Genomic DNA, 13,951 nt, shown 5'->3' on the forward strand with positions numbered 1-13,951 from the left:
AGAGTGTGTCTCCCAGCTCTCTGCTAGTTTTTATACATGTTTCCAGTCTTTCCTTCTAATCAAGTAGTACAGGTTACACTCAATGCTATTTCATCTGTTAAAATCATTGCCACTACATCGGAGTGTTACGTATGTTGCATGACTGCTAATTGAAGGGGCTCCGCCTGATGAAACTAATTGTAATCAAATTGAAACAAATTGCGAGTTTTCTTTGCACTGCAAGTAGTGCAAGTCACCCATCGTTTGCCTGGGCGTTCAAAATTGGCAATTATAGATATTGTAATGTACAAATATAACAGTTTCATGGTAAAATATTTGCAACTTGAATAAACTTCATCAAACCAATAGATAATGCGCATAATTGACAATGTCGAAGTCCGCCTTCAATTCTGCAGTATAGGCAATAAACCTACCGGGAAGTTCGAATATATAGTTGCCCAATTGGGTCGCATTCAGGAAAAAGGAACCTGCGCGATCACAGTGATTTCAAAATCGCGCAACTTCTCACTTTCTTTTAAAAATACTTAATATGTGTGCGGTATTCACAATTAGGTTCCTCAGAATTTAACAATTTGTCGGTGGGAAGTGAAAGCTATCTACTATTCTGAGAGATTTTTTAGATAATTATGAAGAAGCAACATTTTTACAACACTAGCTGTAATCGCGCTGGTTCCTTTTTGTTAAATGTGATCCAATTGTGTGGATCCACGGGCGGTGAATGAGGATACGGCTTGTTATAGTAAATCCTCGAAAACTGAAATTTCCAGATATTTTAGATTAAATTGCGTGCAAAATTGTCTGAAATTTTTTGGGAAAAATATTCGCAATTTTCCTAATAAATTCGGTTTTTATCGAAGGAAACTTGGCAACGTTTGAAGGCTCATACGGCCAGGGCCGGATTTACCCACTTTCCGCCCATGGGCCGCCTGTATTTTGCCGCCCCCTTCTCATTCGTTTTGAAACATCAATAAAAACCATCAAGTGAACATGCCGGAGGGGGAGGGGTGCATAAGACGCGTTTACCTACCTACTCATGTTGGATACATTTTTTGCGAAAGCCCTGTCAACACTACTAGTAAAATTTCACGAAAATTTGGACGAAAGTTAAATTCCGTAAACCTGTCTCTGTGTAGACAAGGTCCTTCATTTATAAGAAATGAACCAAAAAATTACGAAAGAACAAACATAAATGTGATTAAATAATTTTAACTTATTCCTCCGCCGCTGCGCCTGCGCCGCGCTATAGCACTGTGTTTGGCGCAATGCGTGAAGTATTCCTGCAGTCTTGTAGGCGCTATGCGTTTCGCACGCCAACCGCTCCTGACCGCGCTGTGTTTGACGCAATGCGTGAAGTATTCATGCAGTCTTGTAGGCGCTAATATGTGTTACATGCCGACCGTCGCTCCGCGCCGCGCCGAGGACTTTTCCTTTTCTTTTCAAGTCATCGTCATCATTCCTCTCTGCGCTGAGCTCCAGGCCAAATTGCGTGTTAAGTTCCTCTCTTAACTCGACTAATTAAAGATGCTGTCTCTTGTATCACCGAAAAGCGAAAAAATTCGAAATTACTACTCTCAAGAAAGAGAGACTTTGTCCTCTTTTCTCATTGATAATTTTTTTTTCTGAATCCGATTTTTTTTATACCTACATCCAAAAAAATTGCAAAATTTGCCGCCCCCTAAATTTGCCGCCATGGGCTGCGACCCAAGTGGCCACCCCCTTAATCCGGCCCTGCATACGGCGTTCTTTCTTAGCACGGCATGCGGCAGCTCAGGTGCGCTCTACATGAAGCAGTGTTTGCGGTTGCTTGGTTACAAAATAACACGGTAGCATCCTCGTGTTATCCTTGTCGAATTCTCGAGGTTTTAAGCGTCCAATATATGGTGGCAACAGTGGTTCTTCAAGTATCTCTAGTAAAGGATTCTGCATACATTCCTAACTTCGTCCTACCTAGATGTTACCGCTAGACGACTTGTTATATTTCAACTCCGTCATATATTTGGTTTTAATTCCTCCATCGTCCCTCCGAATCTTGACTTGTCGATTGAACCCACAAAAATGGAGTCTGAATGTATTCTCACACCGGGCGAGATAGATTTCTACGCTGCGAGTATACAACCGTCAGATTTTGAAACTATCGGAACATCGAGGTAAAACTTTCTGATATATTCACAGATTACCGGCCTCTCATGTGATTTGCGAACAGCAGAGGTTTGCTCCAACGTAGCAAACCTTTAAAAAACACTTCTCAATATCCCTGAAAAACTGTCATAGATAGGAACTATTTTTCCGGAAGTCCTTTAACTTACTTATGCTATTTTTTAAAGGTGAATTTTCATTTTTTAAAAAAAAAATCGCAAGAAACACATGTTTTTAGGGTTTTGTCTTATTTTGTCAAACATCTTAAATGTTAAGAAACTGCAGTAAATTTTTAAAAGTTTTAACACTTTTTTTTTACTCAACCCTTAATGCCCAGGACTTTGATGCGCAAAGTTCCAAGTTGGGTCAAATCGACTCGTATTGATTTTGACACTTTTTAAAGCATGGACAAGGGCGCCAGTTAACGGCGCAGAGATACAACTATTCGTGTTTGATGGATGTCCGTGTTGCGTCTGCAAATGTGAAGGCGCGATGGCGCCAGGCGTGAGCCCGCACTGCTTCGCTCTATGCTGCTAGGCTGCCTGTAAGGTGTCGCTCAGATTTGACTGAAAAGTTGAAAAACGAGGTCGGATTACGTCTCTCGTATCTTCGGCCGTTGCTCAAGAAGCTCTTTAAACACCAACGTATAAATAAGACAAACGGAACCAACACAACATGGAAATAGAGCATGGAAAAGGACGCACGTTGATGACGGCGCAGAGATACAACTATTCCAGCTCGATGGATGTCCGTGTTGCATCTGCGAAATTGAAGGAGCTATGGCGCAAAGCGTGAACTCGCAAAGCTCCGCGCTACATGCTGCCGATTAGATGTCACTCAGATTCGGGAGTAAAGTTTAAAAACGAGGCCCAAATACGTCTCTCCTATCTTTGGCTTTGCCGTTGACAATTTGACATTGACACCGTAGATCTTTTTCTTTTTTGAAAATGAGTAATATCCGTAAAAAAAATTGAGTAAAGTCATCCACTGATTCCTGAGACCAGGATAATTTTGATGAGTGTAAAGCGTCCATCCAAATAAATAATTTACAAACGAAATAATTATTTATTTTTTCCAGCTGGTTTGAGGCGCATGAGAGACTGCAAAGGTTATATCAACAGGCTACTCTAGAGGCGTCAAAAAACATTGAAGAACATGTTAAGGAAGCCATCATTTCCAACTTGAAAGTAGGTGATCATGCTTTACACATATTTATACACATGCGATATTATGTAAGTACTGTGGAGGGTAAGTAGGTACTTGCAGTTATATGTGAACAGAGTTGCTTTAAAGCTCAAGCAAGATCACTGGTATTTTATGATCGGAATAATAAAAAAAGCTTTTTTTACGATTTTAACAATGATAGAACACCCATTGCCAAGAGTTCGTGGCTTCGTAAGAAGGAGAGTAAGTAGTAGAAGTTACCCCGGCGCACAGTAGATCGAGTCAATGAGAGAGGTCGGACAAAATTTGGAAACTTTAAAAGCTTTTAACTATCCGTTCATACAAAACTTTGAAGTCTTTAAAGTGGTTGCATTGGTTTCTTAGTGAAATTTTCTTTCAGAGCTACCCCTTGAAATTTAAAATGTGACAAATTAAACAGCAAAATTTTCAGTTTTAGTTAAAAATTTCATGTCCAACCTTATCGATTGAGTCGATCCATTGTGCGGCGGCGGTTTCGAAAATTAAGAGCCCTTTCAATAATGGAACCATTCTCAAAATAACAGATTTTTTTGCAAAAAGCCCCCATACCCTTTGAAATTTACTGATTCAATAACTTTATACGAGCATGCTATAGTTGCAGATACTGGTCTACGAGGCAGTCCTCATCTCTGTGTGGAAACAACGAATTCTCCCTCGGATTTTGAAACAAAACCCGAACACGGAAAATACATTCCCCATTTATATTATAGTAAGTTGAATTCCAAAAACACTTAACATGCTCTCTTATTTATAGATGGTTTTCTTGTCTCCTCTAAAATTGTGCAAAACCATTAAAATGCGTTGTTAAGTTCGAGGGAGTAAAATAATACTGCATAGGAACTCTGTGCTCCTTCAATCTAGTGTGACGCAATTTGAGTTATTCAGAAGTCGGATTCCATAAATCACGCATCTGAAATGATTTTGAGCTTTTTAATGTTTGACCAGAGATATTTAAGATGAAAGCCTAATCACATTTACATGTAAAAAAAATTTGTTTTTAAAAAAAAAAGAAAAAAAGAAGCATGTGCAGTTTTTTGCAGTCTCTATAATTCTAACCATCTCTGAACTAACGCACGATCAATGGACAACTTTTTGGTCAATTTAATTTAAGATAAACCGCGAAATGCTTTACAATTCCATGTGGTTTTTGATAATAAATATATTTTAATTTATGTTCCTTCTACACGCGCCAAATAAGTAAGGTAAAACCTCTAAGAGTCCACCTCAGTATAATATGAAAAATTTGGAAACAAGATGGTTTTACTGAGGAAATTTTGATAAGGTAAAATGAGAGTTTGGTACCTAAGTACATGCAGCATCAAATCAATACATTTTCGAGTTGTTATAAGGATTTAAAATTTTGACCTCAAAAATATTTTCATTTTTTTCATAGTTCTATCACGAGGCAGTAGTGGTCGGTCTCCTTCAGACAGTCTTATACCATTCTGAGGGTTGTGAATATTTACAAGATAGCGCTGTGGAACTTGTTGATTATTGTATTTTGGTGCTTACAAGAATAGCAATAAGGTAACGCACGGCTTATTTCTTCAACATAGTTTAACCCTTGAAGAGTTTTAATAAATGTACTTACTTCGATCATACTTATAGCAAAAAATGGACGTATATGGTTCAGCAATTTTCCGAGATTAGGTACTACATGCCTGGTCACATCGCACGATTTCGCGAAAGGCCCGGCACATCGCGATGAGCATATATTTCGATTTTTGCTCGTAACAGCCCAAGTGGCACAGTGCAACAAAATTAAATTGTATATAATACGTCTTGAATAAAATTGTAATTTTTTTAAATTACAATATTTGTACATCATTTAGTCGATTTATGCCGATTTTAAACAATCAACAAAATGAGTTCCATGTGTCAGAAAGATAGGCAATATGCAATGCAATGAAAAATGTCAACTTATTCCAATTTTATTATTGCAATAAGTTTCGATAAATGGGGCCCCTTCAAATAGGAGCTAGGCAACATACACAACACTCAATGAAATTGCAATATTTTTACTGCGTAATTGCTACTTATTGCAATCTGTGCTACTTGGGAGAAACGTATATCGTAATCCTAGTTTGAGCGGCAATTCTAATGACTACGATGGTTGCCTCAGTTCCAGAGATGCAAAAGAGTTGAAAAAGGACAAGCTGAAAGCTTCAACTTTGGAAGAGCTGAGAGCTCAGGAGGAAACCCTCTTGTTCGGCATCGGAGCAAGTTGTTTGGGCATCATTCGATACTTGGTGGAGAATCTGGATTGCGTGCCCGTAACGGTAGCCACGCGTTTGTACTCGGACAACGACGTTCCTCTCTTGGTTTGTCAGCTCATTGATCAAGAATCTTGGACGAGAAGAAATGCCAAAGGAGATACCTACAAGTATACAGGTGATCCACCCAAGTAGCCAACTCAAAAATATCGAAATAAAATTGGGATTTATGGCAATAAAATTAACATTTTTATACCATGGCGCTGCGATACAGGGTGATCCAGGGTCAAACGGCCAGACTGCAGGAGCCGGAACACCCCCAAACCCCCTCTTGAAATTGAGATTTCAATTTTTTTGATCATTTTTGCATTCAGGGCATAAAAGTACAGGGGAGTGCAAATTTTCATGAGATTTGGTTCACAACCGTTGCCAAAATTCGGGAAAAACGATTTACCTACTTTCCTAAATTTTGGGGAGGCCGTAGCTCCGACTAGGTAAGTAAACTTTTGGAAAAGAAAACTTCATACAACAAAAAAGTCTTATTTTGACCCATACTTCCGTGCTAGTGCTACTCAGTATACACTAAGATGCCAGAAAAAAGATCACTCAACAATCTTGATTTTCATCAGTTTTATGTTTTCCCTGAAAAATTAATCGTCCTGCAATATAATGCCATTTTTCCGATATGGGATTCATTTTAATGATCATTGTCAAAATTTTGAATTAAATAAGTTGATTTTGTTTTCATAGACGGCGAATGGAAGAAGATAACGGATGTGCAAGAAATGACGAAAACCGAGGCACAACTCTGGCTTGCGATGCATCAACTTCTACTGAATAAGCACATCATTCACCACTACGAACTAACAGAAAGTCGTAAAAACCGACTCGGGCGATTGAATCGATTCCTCCACGAACTGCTACTGGACCAACTTCCGCCTCTGATCGACTTGAAACGATGGTTGAGTCAGTTGGCGGTATCTCAGGTAAGTTTGTAAAAACGCCTTTGTCTATTGCAACCACCCGCTTCTACGAATAGGCTCGTTCCTTTTCCTCTTCGTCTTCTTTGTCTATGGCTTCGTCTATCACTGTCAATAATCAGCCCGCATTCTTGCATTACGAGTGGTGAACTGAGCACATCAAGAAAGAAGCATCAAAGCGCATAAGAGCAGATGCAACTTGAAATGCCATTGACTGTGCTCTTCCATAGTAACTACAACAGGAGTGCTCCTTCAATTTGATAGCTATGCAATTTGAGCTACAGAAGAGTTGAAATAGTCGCATCATTGCTCCTGTCACTCTCGAAACGCTGGTTAATTGGAAACAGAATCGCGTTTAAGTAACAATAAACGCGGAAATGTTTGTCTGTGTAGGCAGAGATGGAATAAAGTGACATTTCAAGAAACTTTATGTGAAATTTCAAAAGGCTTGAATAAATTTCACAAAATTTTAAATTGATTACTTTTCTCCCGAATTATTAATTGAACCATTGGAGATCAGGAAGCGTTTCACGTGGTCTTCCTGTTGTTGCGGCAGTAATATGCTGCCCTCCTGAGGTGCAATACACGGAGGGGGGGGGGGGTTTACAAAGGGGAGTTTAGAGAGAAAAACCCTAACTTAATCTCTAAACCAAACTGAAATACTTGCAACATGTGAATGTTTCATAGAGTACATAGAGTCGTAATGTAAATGGAAGAGCTGGGCGTCATGTTCTGCGCGACGAATTCCGAGCCCGGTGTGCGCCGAGTTCGGGTCACTTTTTCGATACATTTTCGATCCAAAATGGCGGTGTGGAATACGTGGTGATTCCTACCTCCTTTGTTGTTGTTGTTGTCATCGGATGGCCGGGTACCCGTGTATCGCAAACAATCGATTATGTATCGAAAAAGTGACCCGGCGTCACACAGGAGTCTCGGAATTCGGGACATGGAAAATGCTTAAAAGTGCGGGCGCCAGCTCTCCCTTTTACATTACGACTCTATGTACTCTATGGAATGTTTAAAGGCTTTGTGTGATGTATTTCAAAATTTAGAATCAATGTTTTTGGGAATTTTGTGACCTCTTAAATGCATCCCCAAAAGTCTCAAACGATTTTTCACGAATCTTCGTGAAATTTCGTGTAATTTTGCGGAATAAATTTCATGAGATTTTCCATCCCTACGTGTAGGTGCCGACGATGAGCTCGAAGAAGCCGTTCATCGTGGAGTTGTCGACGGAGTTTCGAAGTGGACTGGAGACGAGCTGTGCGGGAAGATGGGACGAAATAGCTGAGGAACACGCGCGGCGCTTGCTCCAGCTTTCGCGGGCCGAAACGGTCAAACTGGCCAACAGCCTCAGCAACGCCTTCGAGTCGCTCGCCGACGTCTGCGACGCAGGGCCCAAGTGTGCCAATTGCGGCGATCGCGCCACGCAGAAATGTTCCCGCTGCAAGAACGAATGGTATTGCGGAAGGTCAGTAATACGTAGATTCATTTCATTTTTCAAAAATTTCTGAAAAAGAGAGAGGGAGGGGGGAGGGGGGGGAGGGGGAGGGAGGGAGAGAGGGAGGGGGAGGGAGGAGGGAGGGGAAGAAAAGAAAAAAAATGGACCTCGGACCCTAGCCCCCCCCTCAAATTTTAGCGTACCCCAAAATCGTTTGACGCGCATAAGGAGACCATAGATATGTATGGTGCTCTGTGCAAATGAATGCAATTGAACAGATAGATTCTGAGGTATGGGGGACGCCGGACGGACGGACACATATTTTTTCAAGTATGGTTATTTTGACCCCAGGAACCTTAAAACGTCTAGAAATTATGAAATTTCAACTCCCCCCCCCCCCCTTGCAGAATGACAATACTTCCTCTACCCTAGGGGAGAGAGAAAGTAAAAACATTAAATGCTCGTTTTAGGAAGCCCTTTTGGACTAGTTTTGAACGGAAAATTTAACTTTTAGTCCTACCATTCTTATTTGGAAAATATCTAAAAATTTCGAGAAAACTGACTAATCCTACCTATAGTTCAAAGTGTAAAATTTACTCTGGTTGCATCCGATCCCGAGACCCACTGAACTCACTGAAGCTTCCTGAGCCGTGAAACACTATAAACCGACATGAGGTGTGTGACGTGCAAAACACTTTTTTGTACTCCTTTCAAGTTATATTGTTTTTGCAGCTCTATAATAATCGTCTCGTGTTTATGTTTATGAATCCTCTAGGCCATGCCAGGTGAAACAATGGAAAAATCATAAAGAACATTGCAATACTGTCAGTGGTGTCAAAGAATGCGAAAGTTCTTCGTGAGCAGTCGGATCACAGCCGTAAAAATGATCTTAGATTAAAAACACAATAAAATATGTAAACCTTGACCATTTGTAAACTTCAGACGTGAAATCTATCATGTACGAATGATGTAAATAAAGATGTTAAATTTTACTCCACCTTCCCAATTTTTTTTTTTTCGTTTGCCTAGAAATTTTAACTCCTCCACGAATACGAAAAACCTACGGCTTTAAAAAAATGGCAGGTTGAAAACACATACAACTTGCAATTAAACATGAGATTTAAAAACAAAATATATATTTAAAAGAAAATAAGGATTCAATTTATAACACTCCTCGGTTGGTAGTTCATCATCCTTGAACTGTTCAAGGATGATTAATAAGAGCAGATGCCACCTGAAATACCTTTGACTGCGCTCTCCCATAGTGCGGCAATAATTCTCCTTCAATTTGATAGCTATGCAATTTGAGCTGCGGGAGAGTTGAAATAGTCGCATGGCGCGCCTGCCACTCTCAGCGCGCGATATATACCAAGAAAATACTACATGAAGCGTCGTTTCTCAGATGGAAGTAGGTACGTAACTACTCTCCAACGTTGCAAATTATTTTATTTTAATTATACAACAGCGTATATTTTGAAACGCCGCGTTCGAGACATGTTTTTTCGACTCTTATCACCGCAGTAAACACCGCTCACATGCAGCAGCATGCATCTGACAAGCCGACAGCGCGCCGCTCGCGTGTGCGCCTTGCACTTCGTTGGTGGCTGACAGCGCACGGAGCAACCATGACGTCACCCCTCCGTATCGATCCGTAACAGCTGTAAGAGGGCTGCCGGGAGTGCGGTTAGCAGCCACCGTGTGGGTAAACTACCTCCTAAAATTGTTCCGTCCTTAAGTTTTTATATTCTTGTATTCTTGTGACAATATTACTAATGTCGGGTGAGGAGGGCGAGGCGGCCGAAAGGCAGGATTTGGAGAGGTTGTGGAAACAGGAAATAGCGGCAAATGTTGACTCGGAATCCACGGCGATTTTCGACTGGTGGGCAAGACTCACAGCACAATATGCCGAAAACGCCCGGACGTATTTCAACCTCGAGTTCCTCGACAATAAAGCCAAATGGTTCTACGAGATCAAGGACGAGCTCAAAAGCCCTACTGCCGTCGCTTGCGCTATTATCTTCCAGTAGTAAGTTGCTTGGCACCTTTAAATTGTTTACATTCTACCTGAGTAGCGTTTTGCGACAAAAATATTGGAATGAATTGTTCCTGCAATCGAATGACTACATTTTTATCGTAGAATCTTAATTTTCACATCATTTCGTCGATAAATTTCGCGACTCTAAACGATCAGACGAAAAATAGGCATTCAATTTAATTGCAAGTTGCAACGAGAGGAGCCCCTTCAATTAGTAGATAGGCAACATACGCAACACCCTACTGCAAATTTTGTAGTAGAGTGCAAAAGAAATTGCATTTTACCGAATCTCATCTCCCGAATCTATTTAGAAAATTTGCGAAAGTCAGAAATTTTGTGAATTTTATATTTAAGGAGAAACCAGTGGAAAGAAAAGAGCATGAGAATATCCTTGCTCTCTAAAATGAAAAATTATTAGAGGAGGTATAACCGAATCACCTAATTTGCCGAAATACACGTGTTCAAATAGGAAATGCTGTCTGATGGAGGCTACAGGATTTTTTCGTTTTTAGATCTATTTTCCTACAGTTTCCCATATCAGAGAACAATTACGAAAAATACTGCGAACTCATATCATTAAGCACCCTCGGATGTAGCGATAAAATTTTTCGTGCAACTTATTTTCCTTTTTTAATTATATAAGTTCTATTTATTTCGTAATTTTTTGACTTTTCTGATCGTTTCAGCTTTGAGTACGAACCACAATCAGAGGACTGGCGTGAAAAAAATTCCGAGCATTTCAAAGAATTCGCTACAGAAGTTCAATTAGACGATGTAAGTTGGATGAAATAATATTCAAGTGTTTCACTTAAGTTTATACCCTGTACATACAACACCCAAGTCGCCCAGTCGATAACTAAGTATTCGTTCATGTTTGTAGGACTTTTGGCCTAACCGCTCAATTGAAGGCGCAACAGTAATTTATTTTTCTGAGTCGCACAATCGAGTTTATATTTTGTCTTTTGTTGGATGAAGCTATGTGATGGTTAATGGAACTGCAACAATGCAAAAAACTCGGATTTCTTAGGGATGAAATATTACTATGCTTCTATTTACAGATGCCCTTTTTTATTATTACAGGATAAAACTAGAACAACTATCGAACTATTGGACGCTAGCAAGACGAGTATAACTGAAGAACACCAAAGCGAGGGTGCATATGGATCAGAAGACATTCACTTCTTCCTAGACTTAGACATGGTCTACTTAGGCGCTGATGCACCCGAATACCGCGCACAGTCAGACAAAATGCGCCAAGAGTATTCTTTTCTTCGATCGGACCAGTATAATACGTCTCAGATTAAAGGTGGGTGAGCTATTTACCATAGGTGCGATAATAAACATTTCGACAACCAAAGTATCTCAAGTAGCACAGTGCAACGAAAATATTGAAATTAAATTGCAATTTGATTCCAGTAAAATTGTAATATTTTTACCATTAAATTGCAATACTATCACATCATGTAGCCGATTTACGCAGATTTTAAACAATCAACAAAATGAGCTCCATGTATCAGAAAGTTTGGCAATATGCAGTGCAATGAAAAATAGCAACTTATTTCAATAGTATCGCAATGAGTTTCCATAAATGGAGCCCCTTCAAATAGGAGCTAGGCAACATACACAACACTCATTGGAATTCCAATATTTTGACTAAGTAGATAATTGCTACGTATTGCAATCTGTGCAACTTGGGTACGAAACCGCATATGTGACGTCGTAGATTACCAGTCATAATTTCGGTATTTTTTCTTTGGAAAACTAGTCAATGCAATATCTTGAAAACTGCCTTGAATTTCCCTCTCTATTAGCAGAATATTCTGTGGGTGTCTATAGATGTTTCGAGTTATAAAATTGGTTTGATTCTCTTCGAAAAAATAAAATAGGGACGAAAGAATTGTACGAGGATTTTGTAAAAAATGTGACAAGCTAGTGAAAAGATCGGTTAGGACAAAGGTCAGGTTTCCTTAAAATAGTGCCACGTGAATGTTAGATTATTCCCTTGGCAAATTTTGGACGCTCCCTCGATGCCATGTGTGTATAGGTATTGATTAAAAAGTGATACAGGAGGTGTCAGAGAGGTACCAGAGAATAGATTCTAATATGCAGATAATAAGTTGAGTCTTTGCCACGATCTGGTTCTTTTGAAAGAGAGCACAATAATTTCGGAGAAGTTCAATGCTTTTTTTCAATTTTGAGATTCATACTTGGGGGCGATTAATGATATTCCGTTTTGCTATCGTCTGTGCAAATGTTTCTGGAAGGAATATTTTGATATGCATCGATATTGGATGACTTGGCTTGGGATTTAATTATCTATTCTTACTCTCTCAATTTTTTTCATGGTATAAAAAATCACCTGCTGCTTTATGCCCCTCTTTCTGTTCTTGGTTTTATTTTTCTTATTACTTAATTACTTTCTTTGTTATCTTTCAGATACTCCAAAGTTTTCTATTGATACCCAACATTTACGTTACATCTACATTCCGAGAGAAATTTGAAGAAAAAGCTCGAAAAAACATAAACCAAGAAATTGAATACCTACTGTCACATCCTGAGTCACTTGGTTTTAAGGAGGACGGATTTCAAGAGGAAAATGTTTAGATACATCATACCTTCAAGGTTGAAGTAAAAACTTTCGTCAATGAAAATTAGTCGGAAAGAATCTTATTGCAATAGCTTGTATACAAGGGAGAGCTCCATATCAAGCTTATCAGTGGGGCTACTAATAAATTGCCTTCACAAGCACAGCCATCATTGCTCACACTCTTTTTCACTAGTTCTAGGCAGCAAGCGAACATAAAAGACATGTGAGAGATTAGATTAACCCCAGAACTGAGTTTATCCAGAAAATTATAAAATTTTTGAACCATCTTCCTCTTTTTCTGTAGGTGCTGAGTAAAAAGATATATGAAGTGATTTCAGAAAATGAAGTTCATTTTAGAAGTTTTTATATGGCAGCTTTTTAAATGCAAGCCTATGGGTGGTCAACATTAAATGCTCATTTGGTCATTTGCAAAATGCACTTTGGTTTTGTCATTTGATTTTCAAGCTGTCATTTTAACTACTCAATCCTGATGAAAATTAAAGGAGGCGCTTGTGAGATTAAATACAGCAGATTTTATGAATTTCTCACTTTTAACCATCTGAATTTGCATTCTAAATTGTATGTTACTCTGTATGGTATGACTGAGCAATAAATTCAGTATTTCCAAGCTAAGAACTGAACTTAAAGCCCTCTAAAAGAGGATTTTAATTAAAAACTGAGAGGAGAATGCTCCTGTAATCCTTCAAAAAGAAAAAAAAAAACAAAATTAGTTTTGCTGCAGGACTAAACGCTAGCTGAAAATTTAAATAAAAAGCATAATTTCATTGGAATTTTGATTTATTTATTCATATTATGCCACATGGTATTTCCTATCATTGATCGAAAGTCCCAAACCATACGTCAGCGGTGAAACTACAGAAAATAAGCCTCTTGGTTGCGGTGTTTCAAAATATCCGCTAATATTTTATTTCTAATACGAAGACTGGACCAATATCATGACTTGAAATTTTTGCGATACATTTTTCACACAGAGAGAGTCTGAAATCACCTAAGTTTCAAAGAAATGATGTCGAGTAGTTTTTTTTTTTTTTTTTAAAGTAGAAAATAATGTACGGCAAGAAGCCTACAACATTGCAAACTGAGATATGAGTTTCTGTAGTTTCACCATCGACATGACTGCAAATACATGCATTGATTCAATGTTCACTTAAAAAAGCTCAAAAAGAGTTATTGGTTTACATTTTGGTATTCACCTGTTATTTATTGGCGTCTGATGCTATTCCAAAATTAAGATCTCTGTCAAGCCAAAGAGTTAATGAATGAAGGTTTTTTTTTTCTTTCTTTTTTTCAAATTGTTACAAAGCTTTTGATACTTTGGTGAGTAGTAAAAATGTG

At 38.9% G+C, this 13,951-nt stretch overlaps 2 protein-coding genes across 2 annotated transcripts; both read left to right on the top strand.

The window, feature by feature from the left end:
- Positions 1 to 1,880: 1,880 nt before the first annotated feature.
- LOC109032538 (zinc finger MYND-type containing 10) lies at positions 1,881 to 8,964 on the top strand. Its single transcript, XM_019044719.2, has 8 exons — positions 1,881 to 2,147; positions 3,215 to 3,323; positions 3,935 to 4,048; positions 4,733 to 4,866; positions 5,462 to 5,730; positions 6,303 to 6,538; positions 7,720 to 8,003; positions 8,749 to 8,964. Exons 1-8 carry the CDS (start codon positions 2,056 to 2,058, stop codon positions 8,831 to 8,833), a joined length of 1,323 nt encoding a protein of 440 aa, XP_018900264.2. The 5' UTR covers positions 1,881 to 2,055; the 3' UTR covers positions 8,834 to 8,964.
- A 650-nt stretch (positions 8,965 to 9,614) lies between these two features.
- Positions 9,615 to 13,386, top strand: LOC109032597 (uncharacterized). Its single transcript, XM_019044813.2, has 4 exons — positions 9,615 to 9,999; positions 10,695 to 10,782; positions 11,089 to 11,314; positions 12,445 to 13,386. Exons 1-4 carry the CDS (start codon positions 9,746 to 9,748, stop codon positions 12,507 to 12,509), a joined length of 633 nt encoding a protein of 210 aa, XP_018900358.2. The 5' UTR covers positions 9,615 to 9,745; the 3' UTR covers positions 12,510 to 13,386.
- The last annotated feature ends 565 nt before the right edge of the window (positions 13,387 to 13,951 follow it).

The sequence above is a fragment of the Bemisia tabaci genome, chromosome 8, assembly GCF_918797505.1.
Source record: "Bemisia tabaci chromosome 8, PGI_BMITA_v3".
In the NCBI taxonomy this organism is placed as follows: Eukaryota; Metazoa; Arthropoda; class Insecta; order Hemiptera; family Aleyrodidae; genus Bemisia; species Bemisia tabaci.

What these genes read in the sequence shown, in the direction of transcription:
- LOC109032597 (XM_019044813.2), top strand. Translation starts at nt 9,746, where the DNA reads ATGTCGGGTGAGGAGGGCGAGGCGGCCGAAAGGCAGGATTTGGAGAGG. An exon ending in CAGAAGTTCAATTAGACGAT is followed by an intron (nt 10,783 to 11,088) that starts GTAAGTTGGATG and finishes TTATTATTACAG; the next exon opens with GATAAAACTAGAACAACTAT. An exon ending in TAATACGTCTCAGATTAAAG is followed by an intron (nt 11,315 to 12,444) that starts GTGGGTGAGCTA and finishes GTTATCTTTCAG; the next exon opens with ATACTCCAAAGTTTTCTATT.
- LOC109032538 (XM_019044719.2), top strand. Translation starts at nt 2,056, where the DNA reads ATGGAGTCTGAATGTATTCTCACACCGGGCGAGATAGATTTCTACGCT. An exon ending in GAAACTATCGGAACATCGAG is followed by an intron (nt 2,148 to 3,214) that starts GTAAAACTTTCT and finishes TATTTTTTCCAG; the next exon opens with CTGGTTTGAGGCGCATGAGA. An exon ending in AACGAATGGTATTGCGGAAG is followed by an intron (nt 8,004 to 8,748) that starts GTCAGTAATACG and finishes TGAATCCTCTAG; the next exon opens with GCCATGCCAGGTGAAACAAT.